The sequence below is a fragment of the Lontra canadensis genome, unplaced genomic scaffold, assembly GCF_010015895.1.
Source record: "Lontra canadensis isolate GAN:19392208 unplaced genomic scaffold, GSC_riverotter_1.0 scaffold13, whole genome shotgun sequence".
NCBI classification, from domain to species: Eukaryota; Metazoa; Chordata; class Mammalia; order Carnivora; family Mustelidae; genus Lontra; species Lontra canadensis.
This window is the reverse complement of record NW_022631007.1, coordinates 3,865,118-3,890,175: the sequence shown is the minus strand read 5'-3', so window position 1 is coordinate 3,890,175 and position 25,058 is coordinate 3,865,118. Positions and strand designations below refer to the sequence as shown.

The 25,058-nt window shown below is 42.5% G+C and overlaps 1 protein-coding gene across 2 annotated transcripts in view; it reads left to right on the top strand.

Annotated features, from left to right (window-relative positions):
- FARSB (phenylalanyl-tRNA synthetase subunit beta) overlaps nucleotides 1–20,702 on the top strand; it is a 69,412-nt gene extending 48,710 nt beyond the window's left edge. For both annotated transcript variants that reach the window (XM_032857326.1, XM_032857327.1), the window contains one exon: nucleotides 20,425–20,702. In XM_032857326.1, coding sequence (XP_032713217.1) covers nucleotides 20,425–20,576 — 152 coding nt within the window. In that variant the 3' untranslated portion in view covers nucleotides 20,577–20,702. The remainder of the gene's footprint in view (nucleotides 1–20,424) is intronic.
- The last annotated feature ends 4,356 nt before the right edge of the window (nucleotides 20,703–25,058 follow it).

The window sequence follows — 25,058 nt, the reverse complement described above, 5'->3', positions numbered from 1 at the left end:
GCATATGGGATCTAGTGCAGTTTGGTTTGACTATATGATGAGGAGTAAGCTTAGGACTATATTTAGCATCCTGGATGCTAGAATAAGGGATTTTAGCTAACTAGGAGAAAAATACTGAAGGCTTTTTTTTTTTTTTTTTTTTTTAAAGCAAGTAAGTGACTTAGGACTTAGACCTGTGAGTCCAAGGGATTAATCTGGCGCCAATATGGAGGTTGGGTGGCATAGGGAGTCGGGGTAGAGAGGATGGTTGGAACGTATTGGAGTGTGTATACTGTGACAGAATAGACACTAAATTATAGTAGTGAGGGTGTGGACTTGAACTTCGGTACTGGGCATAGCTATTCCAAGGAGAAGACTGATTCAAGGAACTTCTGAAAGGTAGGAGCTGTAGCACTTAGCATTTGGAAAATTTCATGGTATATGCCACTTGGAACTTTTATAATAACAGCTAGTATATGTTGATCTCAGATTTTTGTAATTCTAAACCTGTGGCAGTATTTAAATCCTTTCTTATTTTGTTGCTAAAATATGTAATGCTTCTCACTTAATTTCCCTAATATGTAGATTCTGTTTTGGTTTGGGAGTTTTGTTTTGTTTTTTTAATTAGAAAATGCATTCATAAATTGTAACCTTTTCATATGGTTGTAAATCTTTATATTCAGTTTTTTAGACCAAGTTGTTACTATGGTTTTGATTTAGTATGAGAACAGAGTCAATATTCTGTTTTCCTTTTGAATTTATTTAGGGTTTCATAGTAGAATATTCTAACATTTTAAAGTTTTGACATCTATGAAATCTCCTAGATTTATATAATTTGAAAAACTATGGTACAACTTCTTTATGTATATGGGTGGCCTGGACCAGTACATATTTCATTATATCTAAACTGGCTATTCTGAGAAAATAAAACAGGGTATTTACTTCTAGTGTCCCTATCACCAGCTTTGGCCACATCTTTTTTTTCTAAGCGCTTTCTGTAAGAGCCATCAAACCAAAGAGAATTCGTGTCATTCTAAATAATAGTTCCTCATTTCTAATAGGTATTTCTAAGTCTATTTTGATTAATGACAAACATGGTCTTTTACTTAAAGTAAGTGGTTTGTCAAAATAAGTCAGTAGTAAAGCTGGTATTCATCTAAAATCTCACATATATATTATATAGATCATATAGATAAATATGTCAATATAGGAATTTGGTAGTGGAGTGTGGTTAGCTACATCATTTCCACCTATTTACTGTTATTTTGTATATAGCTTTTTCTGCAAAGAAAAGGTCTTGAAAGTATCATAAAGAATAGAAATGGATTACTGAGTTGTCTTCTGTTACTCTGGCATATGGTTTACTTTTTAATAATTAAAAGTCCCTGGTGGCTTTGCATTTATAATTGAGCTAAGTCTGTTTGCCAGAGATTCCTGCTAGTGTCAGTTCTTTGCAGTTACACTTGATTTCGTCTGTGTTTTCTAATGAACACCATGGACTTCCCTTTATGCTGTGCTGTTTGGTGGTGATAAGTGGATAGAATTTGATTCCCCTTTGAGAAATGTGGCCCTGTCCATCGTGAGAGAAATCCGGAAGCTCATTTGATCGATCATTGCATTGATCCCGAGGCGTTCTGTTGACATCGGAAGGTAACCTTGTTTATTATGAAGGTAGCTGCTCTCTGCAGCCTGAGGGGTCTGTGCAGGAGCATGTGGGGCTCGCGGCTACGGCCGGACTTAGAAGCCATGTCGCTTACCTTTAGAGTTTTTCTTGCTGAGCACCTATGCACTTAACGTAGCATGAGACAGAACATGGAGTTGGTGATAGAATAAGGGCAGTTAACGGGGGAGGGGGGACCTTTAACGTTTTAGTGGACTGTAGAGCCTTTGAGGGTTTCAGAAGGGTTTGCTCAGTGTTTTAGTGGCATTGGATCAGATTATTGCAGCATATATATTGCCTCCCCCCTCTCCCACAAGCTTCTTCCCTTTTGTGGTTTGTTGCAAACTAAATTATGTATGTCAGAATGCATTTGTCCTTTTCAGAAACCACTTTTGGGCAAGAAAAAAAATCTCAATGTTTTTGTGTTTAGGACAGTTACATGGTTGCTGGGCAAATCAGTGGCAAAAATAATTTCTTGTAGGAGGTGGTAGGCTTTTGTGTGCAGTTGGCTGCATTGACTTTGGTTTGTGTTTTTTCCCTTTTTTAACTTTTTTACCAAGTTGTTTGTTTTATTTACAGTTCTCCAGAAAACTTCAGTTTAACTTGGGATAAGATTCCTAAGAGATAGGTTTTACAACTTTTAGTTTTGACCATTCTAGTTTTCATGCTGCTCAGAATTCATCTTGTGAAATGAATAATAACCGTGTAAGGAATACGCACATTTAATCCTGCACCATATGTGCTGCTGGTGCTTCTTTAGAGACCTTCTGTTACAGTAACACCTAATGATCATCGATTTGACCTGTAGGTCATGACCTTTTCCTTTTTTAGGACACCTGTGAAGGATTTCAGATGCTAAAAAATACGAGTGAAACTGAGGTTTTTCTAGTCTTCACACTGGTTTTTAGTGTAACTTGAGCTTGGAAACACAGCAGATCTGTTGAACGACTGTTGAAGTGGAGGTGTTCCATTTATGGTTTGATTTCCATAATTGTTCTGGACGCCAGTAGAAGGGGGATCCATATGATGTGTCCACACTAGTTGCCAACAGAGGCATCATTCTTAAGGCATCAGGCTTAACAGAAAAAAGGTTTAGATGTGTTTAAGCTTCCTGACCTTATTACTCTGTGTAAAAACAGTTCTTCTTTCCTCTGCTTCTCTTTTTCGTGTTCGAGGCAAGCCTTCAAATATATCTTTTGTTACCTTCTTGGAAGGGATTAAAGAGCTGGAGCCAGTGTCACTGCAGCCGTGATCCCCACGCAGGGAGCAGCCCTGTACCGGGGGCCACAGTGCTGACGCTCGAGCCATTAGCGTGCAGTTCACTTAGCCCCGTGGTTTGGAGTGTTTGTTTTTGCCTCCTTCTCTTACATGTGCCAGATGAAGTTGTCTGCACTGGTGCTCTTTTCACTTTGTGTGGTGGGGGGCGGAGGGGACTTACTTGATGTTCCAGAACTCAGCAGACTGGTATGTTGGACCCTCCACTTGGATAACTCTGCTCCATGGCCCATCTGATAGATGTTGTCCTGTTTTTCAGCTTGCTCTTAATGTCTCTCCTCTAGGGAACCTTCTTAGACCTTTTTCTATTTGCCCCTGCATATTACATACTTCATGTAGAGCTGTGCTTCATACATATAAGGAATAAGTATGAACCTTCTTAAAATTGAAGGTTAAAAATAACTAAAGTTCTAAATGAAAGTTTCTGTCTATTGAATAACTTTTCAGGTATATTTCCTTATACAAATAATAGTGTGTCAAATTATACATATGCCAGTTAATCACATTTTGTCATTTAAAACTTTTTTTCAGCAGAAGTAAAACAACTGAAATTAATTTCTTAATCATTAGTGAATTTAACTTTTCCTTGAGAAGAAATAGCTAGCTAGTAGTGGATATTGTCATTGTTTCTTCTTTTTGGCACACGATATAATTAATGATGTGTTGAATAACTTTTTGAATTAGAAACTTTCTTTTTCTCAAAGCCTGAGCCATGCACAGAAGCTCTTGGAGTCAGACATGAACATCGTCCTTAAGGCAGCTGACAGCAGCCTCTGCGCGTGTGCGGGCCACCCCTGCACATGGCTTCATGAGCTGTGGCAAGTCTTCAGCCACAGAATCACAGCCGTCTATCGCGGTGGTTGTGTCGTACTGACTGGTCTTGTGGACACTTGCTTTCTCTCCCATGTCAGTGCTGCTCCTTTGATGCCCAGGACAGCCCAGTGAGAGGAACTGAATACTGAGGAGTAAGATGGTTGAGTTGGGTTCGGCTTTGGAGGGCCACAAACCATTGTAATTTATAAGATTTCTTCACCCCTCCTTTTCTAGCCCCAAGACCTAGTATTGAGCCTGGCGGGGTGAATGCGTGCGTTCTTCGGAGTTGCTGCATTCCAGCTGTTTGTAGTGGGCAAAAAGTCTTTGCCACCTTGTACTCCTCTCTTTCCTGCTTCCAAGCTAGAACCTGGCTTCTGCCATTCCGTGGAAAAGGTCAAGGCCCCAGTACAAAGAAGTTCATTTTTAGCTTATTCCAAGTGCCCAGATGCTGAGAGTTAGAGGATTTTGGGGGTAACTTTGACGACTCCATTTTCATCTCACGTATAAGACGGCTTTACCTTCCTCGGGTAGTAGCAGGTTTGCACATTGGTCCGACTTCGGTGGCGGCTGGTTTTGGCACGTGGGTGTGCTGCCGTGTGTTGGTTATGAACACCGTCTGGTGAATTCCTAGGGAAGGATGCATTCTGGTCGACTAAATCTCAGCCCTCGCAGTGGCCAATCCAGAAGGTTAAAAGGATGGATGGATGGGTGGATAGAAAAGCAGCAGGACTCACTGAATGAATCCCTAGGTGGGGTTAATGTGGAGTAGTCAGTAGAACACGTGGGCATTCGGAATAAAGGCCTGTTTCCCCAGAGCACTTAACTCTGCTTTTGATACAAACTTCTGTGTTCTTTAAGCCATTGGTATTCAGAGTTTTCTTTTCTCAAGGATAGAACCAATCCTGACTTACCAGTTCCAGTTTAATTTCTACCTGCCTGAACTCCTTGGGAGAATTGAGTGCTGTCCCGCTCTAAGGTGATGGAATCACGTTTCCATCTTGATGAAAGTGGACTCCTAAGTCATCTTAAAATTCTTAGTAAAATCATTTGTTCTTTCTCTCGGTTGCTGTATCCCTTTATTTCTGACTTTTGCGCACAATTTCGGTGGCTCCCTCTCCTGTGCACATATGGAGTGTTCAGTCCACGCCCCTTCCTGGATATTCCTCTCGTGGACGCACTTACGCCTTGTGGGTAATCACTGGCATTTCGTTCCGGTGTGCGTTTTTACAGCTGATGAGGACCTGGGCCATTCCCAGGGAATGGGTTGTGTAGGAGGGGCTTTTACAGCGTCTCCTGAGCTGCTGTGAAACAACAAACCATTTGTATATATACTCCCAAGTAAGATTTGAACAAAGCATCGCTGTTGAAAAAAGAAGTTTGAAACCCACCGTGGTAGAGAAGCAGGACGTTCATGAATGCTGTATTGACGATGGTTAGATATCCTCACTCTTGACTACATAGTTTCACTTGCTGTTCTTTTACATGCCCTGGCGAAGAGTATCTAAGATTTTAGTAACAACAGGCCTCCTGTCACATGGAGTGGCACATTGTGAGTGTGCGAACTATTGCTGTGAATCCAGCTACTCGTAAGTCAGCAGTGAGATGCCAGGACTTGGGTGCCCTCCAGTTCTAGTTGCTCGGGAAGACCAGGTCCCTAACAGTGTCTTACACTTCTGGGTACTGGAAATTAAGGGTATTTTTCATTAACACTGACTTAAAAGGGAAAATCTTCCAAAACATTGATTGAACTTACATTTCTTAAGTTCTTTGATAATTTGAAGAGTTAATGATAGGAGTTAATATAATATGGCAGTCCCTTTTTAGCCTGATAAACTCAAATTACTCAACATAATTAGTCACTTAAAATAATGTGTGATATCTAATATTTTGTCAGGGTAAAGGAACAAAATGAAATAAGGTGTTGCATTTCCCACAACAGGAAATATTACAATAGAGAACAAAACATGTATGTATATATTTAGATAGGATGTTTCCTTCTTAAGATCTGTCCAACCATCAGTCCATCTACCCATTGGAGTGACCCTGAAAAGAGTTGTTGTTTTAAGATTTATTTATTTTTGGAGTGAGCATGTTAGTGCATTCCTCAGTTTTTGGGTTGTCTACGGTTATGGTTTTCTCACGGTTAAATTCAGGTTAGGCATTTTTGGAGAAATGCAGAAATGCTGCTGTCTTGTCAAGTGGCATCCGGTCTCCATTTATTTCGTATCTGATGCTGTCCACTTTCATCATTAAGGTGGTAGGTACTAGGGTATCCTGTAAAGTTATTCCTTCCTCCATGTGGGAGAACTTGGAAATTATTTAAGTGTCCTGTTCCAAATGTGTCTTTCTACTTATATCTGTATGGACTCATTATTTCTTATTCAATATTTTAATCTATTATAACCATTTCTTGTGATGCTCACATTGTCCCCAGTTTGGCAAGTGAGTGTCCTTCAAGCTGGCTTCTGTGTCCTTTTTTTTTTTTCTTAAAGATTTTATTTATTTGACAGACAGCGAGAGAGGGAGCACAAGCAGGGGGAGAGGGAGAAGCAGGCTTCCCGCCGAGCGGGGAGCCTGATGCAGGGCTCAGTCCCAGGACCCTGAGATCATGACCTGAGCCAAAGACAGATGCTTAATGACTGAGCCACCCAGGTGCCCCTTCGTGTCCTTTTAACATGTTCCTGTTACTTATTACCCTTCCCTTGCTTTGGGCACAAGAAGATGTTCTCAGGCTTATCTGGAACTTTTCATTGCCCCATTTCTCCATCCTGATTCTGTTTGTTAGGGAGTGGTGTAAAAGCCAAGATTTAGGGTGTGTTTATTACTCTTGGGGTAAGACTTATTTGCATGCGTATGTGCATGCACACACACATTTTCTTCCATTTGTAAGTATTGTGAAGACTGTAAGTCCACAGCAGTTCCTCCATTCCATGCAGACCTTCATGGTTCATTCCAGTTTTCTCTTGGTCCATATTTGTGTGTCTCTTCAGCAGAGAAAAACCTGGCTTCTGTTATTCCTAAGTTCTTTATTTACTTGAACAGTGCCCCTGTTTGTAACCTGACTCCGTCTTTCCCCTTGCAAGTTTGCTCTGCTCATCACTCTGCTTACCTGTGGATACCCTCCCCACCCCCTTAGGTTCTGAAGCTCCTTGCTGAACTTTCTCTTTCCTGATCTGGGGGACACATGGTGCCTAGGGTGGGGATTTCTGCCCGAAAAGTCCTGGAAGAGAAGGGAAAAGACTGTAAGTCTTGAGAAACCTTTGTCAGGATGTTCTTACTAAAATGAAGAAGGGGAAATGGTTGTATACAGGGCATGGAGGAGGCTTTTTCTAAAGCTGGTGATAATATAGAAAACATTTCTGGGCTCCTGTGTATTTTTGGTGGCAGACCTGGAAGCAAGTGTATCTCCAAGTGGCCCTGGTTCCTTTTAGTGAGAAATCTAATTTAGATCGCCATCTGGGTGCTGAACTTGCACACTGCTACTGAAGAAGTTGTTCTTGAGGCGCCTGGGTGGCTCAGTGGGTTAAGCCGCTGCCTTCAGCTCAGGTCATGATCTCAGGGTCCTGGGATCGAGCCCCGCATCGGGCTCCTTGCTCAGTGGGGAGCCTGCTTCTCTCTCTGCCTCTGCCTGCCTCTCTGCCTGCTTGTACTCTCTCTCTCTCTCTGTCAAATAAATAAATAAAATCTTTAAAAAAGAAAAAAGTTGTTCTTAGGACTTTGGTGTGTAGAGCTGAGGAAATTGGTTTTTTTTGTTGGTGGTGGTGGTGGCTTTTTTTTTTTTTTTTGTCCTCTTTTAAATGAGAAAACATTGAGTTCGTGTGGATATTTCCAATTTATATTTAGGATTAGAGGATTTTTACTTAATATACTTGGCTTTATATTTATAGCTCTTTCCTTTACATTGAAAATCTCGGTTCCTAATGAGCTTATGTTATTTGCTTACTCTACGTGTTTTTCTTTCTTTTTTTTATTATGTTAGTCACTATACAGTACTTCATTGGTTTTTAATGTAGTGTTCCATGATTCATTGTTTATAACACCCAGTGTTCATTACAACATGTGCCCTCCTTAATACCCATCACCTGGCTAACCCAGCCCTCTACCCCCTCCCCTCTGAAACCCTCCGTTTGTTTCCCAGAGCCCATAGTTTCTCATGGGTTGTCACCCCTCTCATTTCTCTCCCTTTATTTTTCCCTTCCTCCTCCTTACGTCCTCCATGTTATTCCTTATGTTCTGCATATAAGTGAAACCATATGATAATTGTCTTTCTCTGCTTGATTCATTATACTTAGCATAATCCCCTCCAGTTCCATCCATGTCAAGGCAAATGGTGGATATTCATCCTGATGGCTGAGTAATATTCCATTGTGTATATAGACCACATCTTTACTCATTCGTCTGTTGAAGGGCATCTCAGCTCTTTCCACAGTTTGGCTATTGTGGACATTGCTGCTATGAACATTGGGGTGCATGTGCCCCTTCTTATCACTACATCTGTATCTTTAGGGTAAATACCCAGTAGTGCGGTTCCTGGGTCATAGGGTAGCTCTATTTTTAACTTTTTGAGGAACCTCCATATTGTTTCCAAAGTGGCTGTACCAGCTTGAACTCCCACCAGCAGTGTAAGATGCTGCTTAACTTCCTAAATTTAGGGTAAAGAGGGTTCCCCTTTCTCCACATCCTCTCCAACATTTATTGTTTCTTGCCTTGTGAATTTTTGCCATTCTGACTGATGTAAGGTGGTATCTCAGTGTGGTTTCGATTTGAATTTCCCTGATGGCTAATGATGATGAACATTTTTTCATGTGTCTGTTAGCCATTTGTATGTCATCTTTTTTTTTTTTTTTTTAAAGATTTTATTTATTTATTTGACAGACAGAGATCACAAGTAGGCAGAGAGCCAGGCAGAGAGAGAGAGAAGAGGAAGCAGGCTCCCCGCGGAGCAGACAGCCCGATGCGGGGCTCGATCCCAGAACCCTGGGATCATGACCTGAGCCGAAGGCAGAGGCTTCAACCCACTGAGCCACCCAGGCACCCCTGTATGTCATCTTTGGAGAAGTGTCTTGTTAATGTCTTCTGCCCATTTTTCGACTTGATTTGTTTTTTGGGTGTTGTTATGCTACGTGTTTTTCAAAAATGAATCAGTATGATTATTACAATAAATTAAATGTTATCCTCAGTTTTCTTTGTACTTAAGATATAGCTTACAAAATGAAGTGTATTTCAAGAATTCTAGCTTCCATTTCTATTCCCATCATACTGTTCCCTCACTGCCTGTATAGGTTATGATTTTTATTAGTTTTTAGTTACCTTTTATAGTTTTTTAAAAATGCATGTGTGTATTCTCCACGTTTTTGACTCGGGAGTTGATACTTTACATAAGGTTTTTTCTGTATCTTGTTTTTTTACTTAATCTGCACCTGAAGCTCACTGCAGCCACACAGGGAGGGAGATCTGCCGCTTTCTTTTTTCAGAGCGCTGCTTTGGAGTTCCACAGTTGATTCAGCTAATTCCCTGACGATGGACATAATTAGGGTCTTTCCAGTCTTTGCTGCTGCAAATAATGCCACAATGACTAGCCCTGTGCATGTGTTATCTGGTATTTTTGCTAGTGTTTCGTTGCGACAGATTGCTATAAGTATGGGATTATTGGGACAAAGGGTAAATTCATATGTTTGTTTGATACTGCCAAATACTCCTCCAGAAGGCTTGTGTTCTAGCATTGTACAAACCCAGCAGCACTGGATGAGAGGAACTTTTTTTTCTGAACTGTGTTCACAGACTTGTCAGACTTCTCTATTTGGGGGATAGTCTTTAGGAGGAAAATTGTATCTACTGTAGTTTTAATTGGCGCTCTCTTATGAGCAAATAAACATATTTTCGTGTTTTAGGACATTTTTATTTCCTGTTCTGTGAACTGCCTGTTCCTGTGTCTTATTTTTTCTTTAGGTATGTTGGTCTTTTTCTTCTCTGTTTAAAAATTTTTTATGCGTTTAGGGATATTAATCCTTTGTGATGTACATCACACCATTCTTTATAAGTTCTTAAATTATCTTTTTTTTCTTTTGTTTTGTGCCATGTAGATTTTTATGTAGTAAAATTTGCTTTTTCCGTATTGCTTCTAGATTTTGAGTCCTAAAGTTTCTTCTACTCCATGATGAGGGAGGAATTCCCTGTGCTTCCTCTAGTGCTTAAGTGTTTCATTATTTTACATTCATACCTCTTACCTGTTTGTAATTTATCCTGAGTACATTTGAGGAATAGACCCAGTTTTTTCTTTTTCCATATTCTTTGGAGAGTTTGATACATGCTGTTTTCCAGTTACTGCTTGCTTGCTTGCTTTCTTCTTCTTTTTTTAATGATGCTGCTTAACTTCCTAAATTTAGGGTAAATGCTTTTTTGGAATCCATGAAAGAATAGAAGAGATCTGAACTTCTATCTTTGGTATCTTTAAAAGATAGAAAGATTTTTGGAAGTCCTCTGTTAGAGTGAACAGGTACAGAAGAAAACACGAGGATATCTGAATGGGTCAGACTATTTGAGGAAAAGAAAACTTCCTTTGTTCAACTCTTGGGAACTATTTTAAGAAACTGGCAAGCACAATCAAAGTTGGCATGATAGTCTCCTTAATCAGCTCAGCCCTCTTAGTCCATAGGCAGTCTTTTCCAGCATTAAAATAAATGTCTTGTTTATATGTAAAGGTAGGTAATTAGAAATTGAGGTGAGACCTTAATCATGTAATATATTGGTAAGATTCAAAGATACTCCAAAGGAAACATCTATACCGTAACTGGGGAGTTTATAAAACCTAATGGTGTATTTATATGTTGGCCTTATTTTGTAATTGTTTGTGTCAAAGTAGAGGACTCTGTATATGGTCCCATCTGTCCTGGAGCTGGAGCAAATGTTGGTATCCGTCATCCTCTCAGAGCACCTTGCAACTTAATAACCAGTTTCCCATCCAAGGACTTTGTTTAGAGTGATGTATTTGTGGAGTTGTTGATTTTTGGTTTGGTTTGGTTTGGTTTGGTTTGGGTTTTTTGCTTCTGTCCTTTTAGAATAACAAAGTCATTCCACTCGATGCCAGCACCTTTCTCGCAGCCTCAGTTTTGCTCCCTCCTTGCTTAGTTGAACCAAAGGTATAGATTGATGTAGTAAATCCCACTGTTTGATAGCTAATAGCTTACTATCTGTTACGGTTTAGGAAATTAAAAGGTTGTTAAAAAATCACTGACCAACATCTTCCCTTTTTTTAGCAAGCAAGACTCCGGGATCCTTAATAACCTATTGCTTGCTGATTTTTATTTATTTTTATTTTTTATTTTTAAAGATTTTATTTATTTATTTGTCAGAGAGAGAGAGAGAGCACAAGCAGGCAGAGTGGCAGGGAGAGGCAGAGAGAGAAGCAGGCTCCCCACTGAGCAGAGAGCCCGATGCAGGACTCGATCCCAGGACCCTGGGATGATGACCTGAGCCGAAGGCAGCGGCTTAACCCGCTGAGCCACCCAGGCGCCCCTGCTTGCTGATTTTTAAATATTAACCCATAATCTCCTTTGTTTAAAGATGAGAAATGCATATTTTACTGTCACTTTGAGGCATTGGGGAAGCCGAACCATAATCATATGTTCGTTAGATATCTGTCTTCTCCAGAGCTGCTTTCATCCGCCAGCACCTTTTCTCTCTCCCCAGATTGTTTAGAGAGACTGCTTTCTGCCATTTAGCTCAGTCTTCTGTTGTCATTGCAGGAATGCCACAGATCGACATTCACAGTGTTCCAAGCTTTTAAATAAATGATAGAAGGACAAATTAACTTCGTCGAGGCCCCAATCGAGAACTTGGATCTTGAGGAGTTACTTTGCATTACGCTGGTGTTGAATAGCTCTGGCCTCATCTTGACCTGTCTGAGAAAGCAGTGCTCACGGTCACTAGGGTGACGGTGACGAGGCCTTCGTCTCCTCCCTCCTGGAAACAACTCTGAGAACTGCAGGCGCAGGCCGGGTGGGGGTCAGGAGTGGCATCTCCTTGCCGGGGGTTATTCTAGGCCCGACAGGCCAGAGGTGAGGTGGCAGCTAGTGTTCGAGGACCCCTGGCCTCGCTGTGCTGCAGCCCTTGCAGACCGTCTGTGTCGCGGGTGTTCGTCTCACTCGCCCTCTTGCTCTTCCGTGTTTCCTTCTGTTCCCTGAAAAACATTTGTTTCTCAGCAAAGGATCTGACCTCGGTTAAGATGGTGCATATCAGTGTGAACTTAAGAGTCGCTTTGATTTTTAGCTGTCTTTCTAATTATGAAGGAGCAGAAATATGGTCCCTTTATAACAATTTCAGGTATTAGCACAAAGAATGGGGGCTAATTCGGTGGAATAGAAAAATCTCCCTGCCCTCTGAAACCATGCCTTCGTGAGAGCCATGCTCTTACGTGAAAAACGCATATTCCGGAAGAGGTGGAAGGAGAAATGTGGGGCCCACCACACTGCCCAGGGTAATAGCAAATACAGGCAGTTGTTTCCTTGCCTTACTGTAAAGGAAAACCGTGACTGTAGCTTCAGGATTTTTATTTCTTCTGAGTTGATACTGAAGGCCATAAAGAGTAAGCACTGGAGCAAAAATATCAGATAAAATGCTTTGCCCTGAACAGTTCCAGAATGTCCTGTTTCTACGGTAAGACCTGTTTTGATGTGTCTAACATTCGTCAGTAGCCGGTGTGTCTCTTATCAATGCTGTTATCTCAGCCACTGAACTTTGGCACTCACCTTCCGGAAGAGAAAAGTTTCTGATTATTCTCTCAACTCCTAAAGGCTCCTGGCTTGTTTGAATTACATTCTCTGAACAGAGACCTTCTCTTAAAATTATTTTCCTCGGCTGCTTTGAAGCATTTTGTTTTCACCTACCAGTAGAACTAAAAAAGGTAGTAGTTGGTATAATGCAAGGGAAAGTATTTCTTAACTGGGGTCACACAAGATGGGATCAGCATAATCCTTATTAGTGTAAGTTTGTGGTTTGTTGCTACATTGCTAGAAGTCTGTTGTTGAACACTTTGATATATAATGAGCTAGACAAGGATTCGATTTTTTTTTTTTTTAACTTGTGCGGTATTACTTTTGGCCAAGGGAAAGAAACCAAGAAAGAGCAAGAAGCAATGTATATTGTAGAAGCCCTCTGTATAACAGTGGATAATTGGAAATGACTCCAACATAACATACTTTTAGAGTCTGGCAACACTATGGCACATACAATGGAAATGTTAAAAATCTTTTTACATGTATGAATATAAACTAAGTTGAAATGCAGATCCCGAGATGGTAGAGACACCATTTAAAATGACAGGAAGAGTATGTTCTGTTAGACCCTCGGATGCGTGGTCAGCTGTGGTACAGTGAAAACAACCCTGGATGTTGCTCCTGGTGATTTAGGACTCAGTCCTCTCGTGGCAGCGTCTTCATCTCTAGTGGGAATGGTGGGGTCTGTCCGCCTGGACCACAGAGGTGTTGCGAGTCCGGTAAGCTTGGGACAGCGTTTTGGAATAGCTCTTCTCCAGAGTAAACCCAGGGCAGATTTCAACTCTGCCCTGCAGGGAAGTAGCCCCGGAGACAAGAGTCTCCACCCTGCTGCTGCCCGGCTGGGTGGTTTTCCTCACTTCTTTGGTACCATTTTCTCATCTCCAGAACAGAGCACGGACAGGTCTTCAGAGCCCTCGCCAGTGTGCAGACCTGCGGGAGTTCCTGTGCCTCTGCACCAGGCTCTGCCGCGAGTTCGGACGGGCCTGCCTTTCTTCCTCACCTGTTTAGTTGGTGTCGCTGTGGTGCGGACTGGGCTGCTCACGTTGTTCTGGCTTTGTCTCGAGAATCTGGAGTTTATTCTTGAAGGGTGCCTGTGTTGTGTGAGATCAGAAGAACGTAGTTCTCTTTTCCCTGGAAAGCCTGGGGGTTTGTTCCATTTCGTCAACATTACGTTGTATTCATGATTTTACAGAGCGTACCTGGCGTGTCCTAAGGTTAGAGGTTGTCAGGTTTTGTTTTGTTTTGTTTTTCCCTCTCAAGTTTTGTTTGCTTATTTTATTTTAAACCAGAGGGAGTTTGCAGACATGAAGTGGACAGCTTGACCAAAAGTTTGAGAACACTATCCTGTGGGCCATCTGTGCCTCTGGGCCCCACACAAGGAGGCACCCCTGTTGGTGGCCGCGGCACCCTCAGCGTGCTCTGTAGCCGATACTGTTGCTCGCCTTGGGCAGGTCTCCTAATCTCCTTGTGCTTCGCTTTTTCCCCATCTGTAGCTTGCTTGTCCTCAGGGGCTTGGCCAGGGCTGCGCTGGGACTGCCTTTCCTGGGGATGGACGGAGAGGAGTAGAAGGCCGGGTACTCTGGCTTTACCAGTCTCTGTTTTCTTTCCTTTTTCTCCTGCATTCTCTACTTGTCAGCAGTAATCAAACTCTGCAACTAAAGCCCATCCATCATTATTACACATTGGAAGTTCTGTTTACTGCACTTTGGCCAAAGGTCTGAATTTGAATAGTAAGTTAACTAATTGTGAAATTATAGATACAATCTTATTTACTGCATATTCCCATTTTTCCCCAATTAGCCCTATAATAATCTGTTATTTCACTATAATTGTGGAGAAATTAATAAAGTTGTTCATATTTGGCTTGAGAAATTGTCTCCTTAAAGGATTTTATAGGTGAAAAACTAGAAAAGAACCATTTAATTGGCCCAGGAAGGCAGGTGATCCATACCTTTTATTTCTGAGGCTGTAATTCTAAAACCATCCTATGAGTGTTTAAGAAATGTGACAATTTGGGGGAAATGATTTACATGTCAGATAGTGGCATTATTTTAGAATAGGAATTTCAAAACCAGTAGAGATAGGGTACTTTTTAATCTGGAGTTAAAAATCCTTTGGTTTTATACAAGTAAATTTGAGACTGATTTAAAATCGTTATTGGATGGATCACATTTAAATTCTTCGAACATTGCTGACCACCTTCAGGTTTTTAAATATGAGTGTGTATGAGAGGCACATAAGATTAGACTTTAAAGTAGATCTTAAGAAATGTTAAGTGATATCCATGGAAATAAATGGCAAATTTCTCTATACAAAATAAAACTGGGAAACTTCGGAGTTCTGATTCTAAAAACTTATCATAAGGTTGATTGTGGTGATTTATTTTAAAAGGTTCTTTATTGAAGACATTTCTCCTTTTTATTCGAAGACTAGATAGTCTGGGCTCTGCTGATTACTTTTTAAGAATAAAGTCTCCAGGATCCAGTAGGGGTTTTGTCTGTCTTGTCTCGATAGGATGTTGCCATGAGCACAGGCGTCCTCCCCGGTCCCGTGCTGTGGGGTTAAGCAGGCACCCGGTCTCCTCATGTCCGGTTGCCTTCGCTTTAAGAGTTAATGATGTCTGCAGGTGTGTTGGGATTAGCACTGTAAAGTTGTGTAAGGGCTTTTTCTTTCTTTTGATCTTCTGAAAGGGATGAAAGATAGCCATTATACTCAAGGGATTAGGTCCCTTCTCTTTAAAGACTTTAGGTACCATAAATATTTCACTTAAGATGTAAGGTGAAGAATTGTATACATCTGAGGGAAAATGGGTGTTTTATATTACCAGTTGGAAATTATTCAGTCTCCACTTACAAATTAAGTGATCTTTGTAGAGATATTTTCTCCCAAACTGTAGTGGACTGAGATCGGGGGAAATAAATTATGCGGGCATATATCTCAGTTATTCTGATTGTTTTCTGTTCTATTCCTACCTTTTTCTTTTTTATAAGTTAATATGTTGCCTACATTGTGTCTCCCCCTTGCCCCTTCGGTTCTCCCCGCTTTGTATAACTCTGCTTGTACGCTCAAAAACTCTTGCCTTGAAAACTTGGAGAACAACCAGCCATGCTCCCATGTTCAGTTTAAGTGTGTGCCCAGTTTTTTTTTTTTTTTAAAGCCCTTTATTTTGTCCTTCCTCTTCCTTTAAACTGACGCTGCTCGGAAAAGGAAAGGGAGGTTGAGGTGCTGGCAGCAGAGTTAGATAGTCATGGTTACTCCATGCTCAGAGAGCTGGTGGGAAACCGGGAGACGTGTCCTGTGTAGGGAAAGGAAACATGGTTTGAGCCCTCTTTCCACTCTGACCTGTGCCCCACTCTGTGCCGTGCTCTGCTGGCTTCACTCGAGAATGGAACACTGGGGATTTTTTGTCCTTTGTGTTTTTCCTAGGATAGACTGTTCCACCATGGAATGGATTATTTTATATATATCTAATTGTATTTAGAATTAGAGATTTAGGACAGGTAGGCTTTGGTAGGGCCATCCCTGGGACCAGCCTGTCAAGTGATTATTCCTATTCTGTTACGCATATTACATCATCGGTCATTTGGAACAGATTTAAAGCACACTCAATTGGCCCACTGGTCTCCTGTATCAATAGAATTATGCATTTTGTATTTATTTATATTTAAGCCGACAGTGATGGTTTCTCTTTTTTGCTTGGACACATGAGATATACACTCAGTCCTTTCTCAGAGTTCCTTGCCCCTTTTCGTTTTGTTCTTATCTTTCTTTGGAGAAAATCGGGGTGATGAAGGCAGGTAACAGTATGTAGATTTGAATCCCGAAGCATGTCTTAGTGATGTGAAGAGAGGGGAAAATAAAATTGTGAGTCAGATGGTTATTAGAGATGGCGAACTTAAGTACCAGATGAATTAGTTGAATATAGCCACTGGCAGGGGTTGAAGATTAAGGCATTAAGGGCCTCATGCTTGATAACCTGTCCCGCGTTCGGATTAGGGGTCTGCTCAGTTACCGCCCAAAACCTCTACTTCCGATGCTTCATAAAATTACAGGAATGACTCGTTGTGGAAAGCTTATCCGAACTTTGGGCCTATAATACGACTCTAAAAGAAAGACAGGGGAAAAAGAAACTGTGAAAGGTGTTTGGCAACGAGCAAGAGTGGGAGCTCACAAACTCTTTGAAGGTCAATTAGCCAGAAAATGCGCTAAAGACTGGGTGCTGGGCTGCGTTACTGGCCGAGAATTACCCCCAAGGTCCTCAAAGTGGTCCTGCCGCTTGAGCACAGAGAGACAATTACAGACCTCGAGGAGATGCTACAAAAGCTTTAATTAAGGGACTTACTTACACCCCACTAAGTTTTGGAAATTAAATTCTTGCTTGTGCTTAACTGATGTTTCTTTTGTCTGGGCTTCCCCATGGATTTCGGCAAGAGAGCGCTATTTTCCCCTGGGTCTGTTTTATGTTGGAGGCTGTTTCACTGTGATGGATACCAGCAAAGCGGAGCGCTTAATCCGTGTCAGGAACCAGGTGGAAAAGTGGGCTGAGGGGCTTTGTGCTGTGGAGTGTTTGGGGCACAGGTTGAAAATTGGAGTCTTTACAGCAAACCAGGAACTCTTTTTGGGCTTAGACACTTGAAGAGTAGGCAACTGTATTTTTTAGATTTTGAGTTTTAGATTTCCCATTCATAGGACAACATGGTTTTCCTTGAATTGACAACGTTGTCTCTGGACCCAGCAGGCTGCTTTTTTCTCCAGAGGCACCTGTTTGGTTTTTGTTGAGGGGGTTAGAGTGGCCTCTGCCATCCGGGTACGGTTTTTCACAAGCCCAGACCCAGATTGTGGCTCTGTTTGGATGTGACTTCTGGAAAGGCTCGTTGAAGTTGCCTCCTGTCCCGGCTCTAGAGTGTTAGGATCCATCCATCCACCTGAGTTACTGAGCACCGCCACAGTGCTGCTGATGGGAGACGCCCTTGTCTTTGAACTTGGGTGGAATTGCTGTCCCAGCAGGTGCCCTTGTTTCGGTAGCGAAGCAACGCTCTCTTGACTGCCTTCTTTGGAGCGGTTCCTTTCTGCTGCCCGGTTTGGTTGCAACCACTCAGTCTTGTATTTCCTTTCAGGATTTCTAGTCCACATCCATCAGTCAAGTCCCTTTTGTGTGCCTCGCAGCTTGTGCGTGTGAAGAACAAAATTGCAGCCTTGCTCTAACTAAACAGGAAGCACATCCTAAGGGCTTCGTATCATCATCTGACTTTGTGAGAAATGAAAAATGGCAAGAAAATGATCATGGTCGTCATAGGCTAAAGTGTGCGGTTTTCAGCAAAGTTTATACAGAAATGCATTAGTGAATGTCATTGTTACATGCGGTAGGGAGGGGAGCATTAGCACTGGTTGAGAGGCCAGAGGACCCCTCTGGCGCCCGCTCGGTTGGGAAGCAGCTCCTCTGCAGTGAGGGCCCTCTGGCCGGGGCGTGACTTGGGGTGGGATAGGGGCTCTGACAGATCTGTGTGCTGGCGGAGAGTCGTTGATACTTACATCAGGTAGAATACTCTCCTACTTGAGTATGTTTTAAATAATGCAAAGTACAGATTTCAGTTTTCTTTGCTTTTCTTCAGAAAGAGGGAAAATTGTATTTAGTAATAGGAACATTTTGTTTGACTGAGACCCGACTGGTTAATGAGCTAAAGCCAAGCGTGGTCCAGACTTCCGGAGAAAGGGGCAGAGACGGCATTGTCACGCCTGCTCACTGAAGAAGAACATAACTGGGTTTCGCTAAAAAGTGCTGATTCAAAAAGTTGTTTTATGAAGTAAAAATTCTAAGTTCTTATCTCTTAAGCTTTATTTTGCTAACATTGTTAGAACTAGCACATCTGGCTTAGATTCTAAAATAGTCTGGTTTTATGCTTCAGTTAAAATGAATCCAATCAAATTGGAATTTGTAGATAAAAAGGAAGGATTTTGATACACCCTGAGGATTCTTAAACATGGCAAGGTTACCAGAGAAGACCTTAAGCTTCCTTTCTGGATGACCTTTAAAAATAGGTTGGTTTTGTTTTTTGTTGTTGTTTTTTCCAGTTAGCGAAGGGTGTTCCGCTATAGTTCTATAAAAAAGGGGTAACGCATGGTGAAGTGAAGGTTTCCTGATTCTTGGTTACACTGCTTAGCATTAATGCTTTATATCAGCTTCACTTTTTTGTCGTTTGAAGATTTGGGCCAGGGAGAGGGGCAGAATTTTGTAAACTGGGTTCTTGTTTTGATAGTGTTAAAATAGGCCATCTTGGGACACCTGGTGGCTCAGGTCATGATTTCAGGACCTTGGGATCGAGTCCCATATCCAACTCCCTGCTCAGCGGGGAGCCTGCTTCTCCCTCTCCCTCTACCTGCTGCTCTCCCTGCTTGGGCTCTCTCCCTCTGTCTCTGACAAATAAAAGCTTTGAAAATAAGTAGACCATCTTTATTAGATTTAGTGCTATTCATATCTCACTAAGGCTCTACATTATCAGCCCAGTTGGGTTTCTGTGTTTTTTGAGTTCCCTCTCTGCCCCTGTCCCCGGATGTGGCGTAATGGGCAGGGCCCTCTATTTCAAATGCAGTGCAGTGAAAGTCTTGCTTTAATAAGGCAGTGGGGCAGAATTGTTTAGTTTGAGGGATTGTGGGGAACAAGCCACCTGTTCCAGCCCAGGGTGCTTTGGGGGTTAAGAATGACAATTAAAAATGTTTTTCAGGAATATAAACACACATCCTCCTAGGCTGACTGTGAGGTAGGTGGAATTGTCCTGCGTCTTTACGGTGTGGCTGGTACTGACGACTTGTTAGCAGCATGCCCTCCCCCGCCAGTGCTGTATTTCTTCATCCTGCTGACCTTGGAGCCATTAATAGAGACTCAGCAGTTTATTCTTTCATAAATAATGCACTCACTCTGAGATGGCAGGCTGCAGGCTTGTGGCCCAGCCCTGCTGGGTATTTTTAGTTCATGTGGGTAAAAGTTTTGGTTGAATCAGTTGGGAGCTGTGGGTCTGATCCCTTTTCAAGTTGGTGGCAAGTGAAATGAGTCAGCTTTTTTTGAATCTTGAGTACGGCACAAGCATTGAAGCATTGATGAACTCTTGTGGCCCTCGTCAGTTAGCGAGTATGGAGTGGGCCCGGATGGTTGCTTGTTTTTAGCTGTTTGGACCTCCATAACAGTTCTTGGTTCGCTGAGCCCTAGCCCTATGCATTGATACCCAGAAGAAGAGAGCACTTCCCACCTGTCGTAAGTAACTCGGGGCTCACCCCAGACTGGTTTGGTACTTGCCTTTGCGAGCGTGGGTTTTACAGGAGGTGCTCTAAAACTACTGAGAAAGTTCTTTCTCCTGCAGGAATGTGGGTTGCATTCTGGTAGCAAAGCTTGAGCCTGCCAGTGACCATGCAGCTTGTTTCTCTGTGTAATAAGGTAGAAAAGTGAGTTTTGAATTGTAAATGGATTCAGGGTGGACTTTTTATCTAGCAGGTAGGACTATGGAAAAACCTGTTTCAAAACACGTTCTTCCCATGCAAGGTCATCAGTTTTACATTTCCTTTCTCCCCTTTGTCCTTCCTCCCTGTGGAGCTCCCCAAGGACTTCTCTAGTTGTGCTCCTCCAGCCTCTTTGTCTTGATCCTGCCTTCCTGGAGCCCCATGATTAAAACAAACAAATGAAAAAACCCACAAAAACAAAAATCCATGCAGGGCCCTAACTTTCATATTTGCCCTTAACCTTTTCCTTTTAAGGGTTTCTTGCTATAATACCAAATATTTCAAGATTAGAAAGTATGAGGATGGCACTTTTATTTCCTAGCCAGTGGTTTAAAGAACTTACTTTTCCAGCAGCCTAATGAAAAACTTAGGTGTTAAAAGTCTGTTGATGCTTTTGCCAGGAGAAACGTTGATTTCTGTCCTCTTTTTCAGGCCCTGCTTTCTTCCCTGGGAGATGCGCGGAGATCTTTGCCAGGGGTCAGAGCATCGGGAAGCTTGGGGTCCTTCATCCTGACGTCATCACCAAATTTGAGCTGACCATGCCCTGCTCCTCCCTGGAAATCAATATTGAGCCATTTTTGTGAAGATGGGGCTCCGCTGTGTGACTCTCTCCCTGAGTGTCCCCTTCTCCTTCCCTGGTGTCCTGTAGCCCTCTCCACAGGGAGTATCCATTTACGCTTTAATGTTTAATAAAGTATAAAGCGATTCTGGCTCGGTGGATAAATGCCGCCCACTCCCTGCGTTAGGCCAGCTTGTGCGAACACAGTGTCCGTGAAGCTACATGGTTAGGAAAAGCCCAGAGGGGCACAGGACTGGAGGCTTACGGATGAAACAGCAGGAGAGCAGATTTGGATGCAGGGCGCACGAGTAGGAGAGAATGGAAGATTTCCAGTCAGTGCTCACATTTGACATTCAGCATTGGGAAACAGTATTTTTAGGAGACCATTAGGAAGCAGTGACAGTCTAGCAGTTAGTCTTACAGCTGTTGAAGTTATTTTAAAGTGAAAAAAAATGTCGCAAGTATTTGAAATATTTGAATGTGCAGAGGTGCTTTCACTCCCTGATACCCTGAGACTGAGCACCTGCTGCATAGCTGTGTTCTGCAGGCCAAGTTTCACATGGTGACAGCAGCGCCCCGGGAACATCGGAAACAGTGAAAAATTACTTCTGCCCGAGGCCATACATTTCACTGTAATCAGTATTATAAAATCGTGGCCTTAAATATTTAATTGAGCAACTAGGTTCTGTCTTATTTTATAGGGAAGTACTGGATCTCTTCTGAAGCGAATTTTCTGTCAGTCCTCCTTGTCTTGCCTTCTAATTTACTTTTATACTTTGATCTAGACTCTTCCAGTAGATACTGATAGTGAAAAAAGCTAGGTCTAATGTTTAAGTCCTTAGTTACTGTTAAGATGACATGAAACACAAAATGTAAAACCTTAAGTTCCAGTAGAAATAGCTACCGGAGTGAGGAAGGGTTATGTTTCTGGAGCTCTGCTGAGCCTACTGTGAGGAACCCCACCCTGTGACTGCCTTGCGTCAGGGCAGCAGCGTCCAACCTAGCAGGATCTGTGAACATACAGACTATCCTGTTCTTTCCCAAATCTGTTGTAGGCAGAACCTAACAGCATTTAAAGGAAGTGAGATATGCTCACAAAAAAACCTCAAAAGGTTTGTATCCAGCATACTTAAAGATTTAAACAGTTATTTCCCCAAAGAAGATACAGGAAATAAGCATTTGAAAAGAGGCTCACCGTCATTAATCACCAGGGACATGCAGATAGAAACCACAATACAAATTAAAATGGCTAAAATTTGAGAGACCCGGTTCATACCCAGTATTGGTGAGACCAGGGCGTGGGACCTCCATGCCCCGCTGGTGGCAACAGAAGGAAGTTATTTATAGTAGCTACCACCCAAATGTTCATTAGCAGCTGAGTGGATAAATTCTACTACATCTATATTATGAGTATTTTTTTCTTTTTTTTTTTTAATGAGTATTTCTTGGTAATAAAAAGGAACTGCTGGGTGCCCGAGTGGCTCAGTCAGTTAAGCGTCCAACTCCTGATTTCGGCTCAGGTCATTATCTTATGGTCATGAGATCGAGCCCCTTGTCAGGTTCCGTGCTATGCATGGAGCCTACTTAAGATTCTCCTCCCTTCCACCACGGCAAAAAAGGCGGTGTGTGTGTGTGTGTGTGTGTGTGTGTGTGTGTGTGTGGAATGAACTACTGAAGAATATGAATGGTTCCCAAGGCTCAGCAAAAGAAACCAGACGCAAGATTACTTGTGATTCCACATATATGAAATTCTAGAAAAGTCAGACGCAGTTTGGTGGGCTAGAGCTTGTGGAAGGGAAGGGACTGCAAAGGGCACAGAGGAAGCCCTTGGGGACGATGGAAAGAAGCTATTCCCTGATCATTTTACACAACAGATACACGCATAGGGTAAAAGATCATGAATTGTTTTTTCTTTTTTTTAAGAGCATGAATTTTAGAATTGGTATGCCTGCTCAGAGTGTCTTACTGGTCCACTGCTATTAAGGGGATACTTTCCCCCGGTTTCAGGTCTCCTGTGGGTAGTCCTGGTTTGTGGGCCACGTGATCGCCGCTGTTGAAGTGAGTGGGGCCATTTGCTCTGTTAGCAGCCAGCCACCTGGGTGTATTTTGGTTGGTCAGAAACTACTTGTAATGAAAACCCACTCATCCCTGATTGTTGATCCCAGCATGAAAGGGGAAAGATCAACTCCATCCATCATGGGGAGGTTTCTGCCCTCCGAAGCAGAAAACCATAAGAAGAAACACCACTTCGGGTACATGAGAAGAGATGAACCTCCAGTCTGGGCCTTGAGGTTCCACAGGAAGATCAGGTCACACTTGTCCTGGCAGGGGCATTTGGACTGGAGCCCAGGCAGTCGGCGGGCTCTGCCAAAACCTTTGCTGGAGAAGACACACGCCTTCTTAGGAGAAACCAGGAGCCCGAGTATCAAGAGGGAAATTAGAATTGGTGTCTTGTGCTAGCTTACAGAGAGCTTCCACTGAAGCTTGATGTTCCTGCGTCGCTCTTCGGTTTACAAAGTATTTTCACATATGATCTCATTTCAGCATTATTATTTTTTTTAACAATGAGAGGAGTTAGTCAGAAATAGGAATTCTCGCTGATTGAGGAGATGAGAACCTTAGCCCTCAGAGAGATTAATGATGTGCCCAAAAGTCCCATGGGTAATAAATGGGATTGTGACAGATTCAGTAGATTACAGTGTTTTGTGTCATTTTCCTACTTTTCCAAAATGTTGAAATTTGAGTTTTTTTTTTAATAAAAAATTACTGAAAAACACAAAAAGTTAAAAATCTTAACTACTTTAGGAAATTGTACAAAGTAAAACCTTCCCAAGCTAATCTACCCTTCCTCCCCCAATCTCCTACTAAAGTAACTAACCCCTGTTAATAATTTAGCTTGTGCTCTTTCTGACATTTGTCTTAGTTTAGACCGTCATACCCCCTCGTCCCCTGACACACACACGCGCGCGTGCTCGTGCATGCGTGCTCTTGGTTTTTGAGTCAGACTGATGACTACTGATTTGCAACACGTTTTGATTTCTATTTTACATGGTATGTCTCACGACATTTCACTTGGCATGTCCCATTTTACTAGGTCAGTCCCTCTAGACCCAGCTCCTTGTTTTAAATGATGCACTACTGTATGGCTGGCCATAATTTGTTCAGCTTTTCCTCTGTTGACATTCTCTTGTTTCCAACTCTGTAATTACAGTGACCAATGGACTTCCATATGCCTCCCCCTAAACCAGCACTAGCTTGGAGGCCACAAAAACCCAGCCCTACTGGCTACGTGAACCTCCACATTTGGTGTTTGGCAGACACATTCTGAGAGGCATGGGGATGCTTAGATAGTTCTTAGATGTGACCTCTGCACTCGAGCAGTGTCTTATCCCAATAGGTCAGAGTCCTAGATGTAGCAGATGCTCAATTACTATTACCTTTTGAACAGGAGTAGCCGAACTAGGAACCAGCTCGCCCAGCTGCCCTTCTTGCCCTCAGCCATTCCGGAGCTCATCAGGTTGGTAAAAGAGCTCTGCTTACGATCTTGTGTCTCAGTCTTAGCTTCCGTTCATGCTTGATGTTTCCTGTAAATACCACAAACCCCAAGTTCTTGAGTTGGCTCTTTGGTCCATTTTATCCAAAATTGGCAGACAGATGCCTTAAAGGGACACAAGTGCCTTCAGTGAAATAGGCCCTCAACTCAACAAAAGCACTGGACACATCTGCTATCTTTCAGGTTGTGGCTTATAAGGAACTTGAATAATATTACTTAAAAAAAAAAATAGAGGCTGGCATACACAGTGAAATTTGATGTGGCAGTACACCTCTGGGACAGTCAGCAAGCAGCTCCCTAAGGCCCCCGAGCAAAGTCAGCACGAGGCAATGGGCCTCCTTGGATAAAGGGGGAGGACCCAGGCAGCCAATCCTTAACAAGTGGGGCCGCGGGAAGGCAGAGCAGACCCAAAGTGATTTTAGTTTCCACCACTGCCTGCTTTGTTGTCAAGTATCATAGTCTCCTTTAACTTTCTAGTAAACACAGAAGGATAACTGCAGACGTGACAGCTCCACTGTGGGTTGACCAATATATCTCCAGCAATGAGTTCAGTTGAATTGTGTCTGGCTAAGGCCCTGCACGACTTTTCTGCCCCCGTGTGACTGATGGCAGGGTGCTAAGAATATGCTCACGTTTTCCATTCAAGTTTTACACTCGTCCGTAAGGTATGGCCTCTGTCTTCTCTATTTAAGGGACAGGAGTTGATTCTCCATTAGAAAACATTTTGAATTGCCCCCGACCCTTGTTTAGGAGGAGGCCCCTGTAAGAGGTAACCACAGTGTCCAAACTACAGGACTTCCCAGCCATTCGGAGCAAAGCTGTCCTTAGGACAGAAAAGTGAAGATACGGAGGAAAGGCACTTGTTTGATACCAAACCTCGTATCAAAAGAAATTTCCTGCATTCCACAAGGCATCACTTTTTGTCATGAGGCATGAAAGTATGTCTGAAAACAC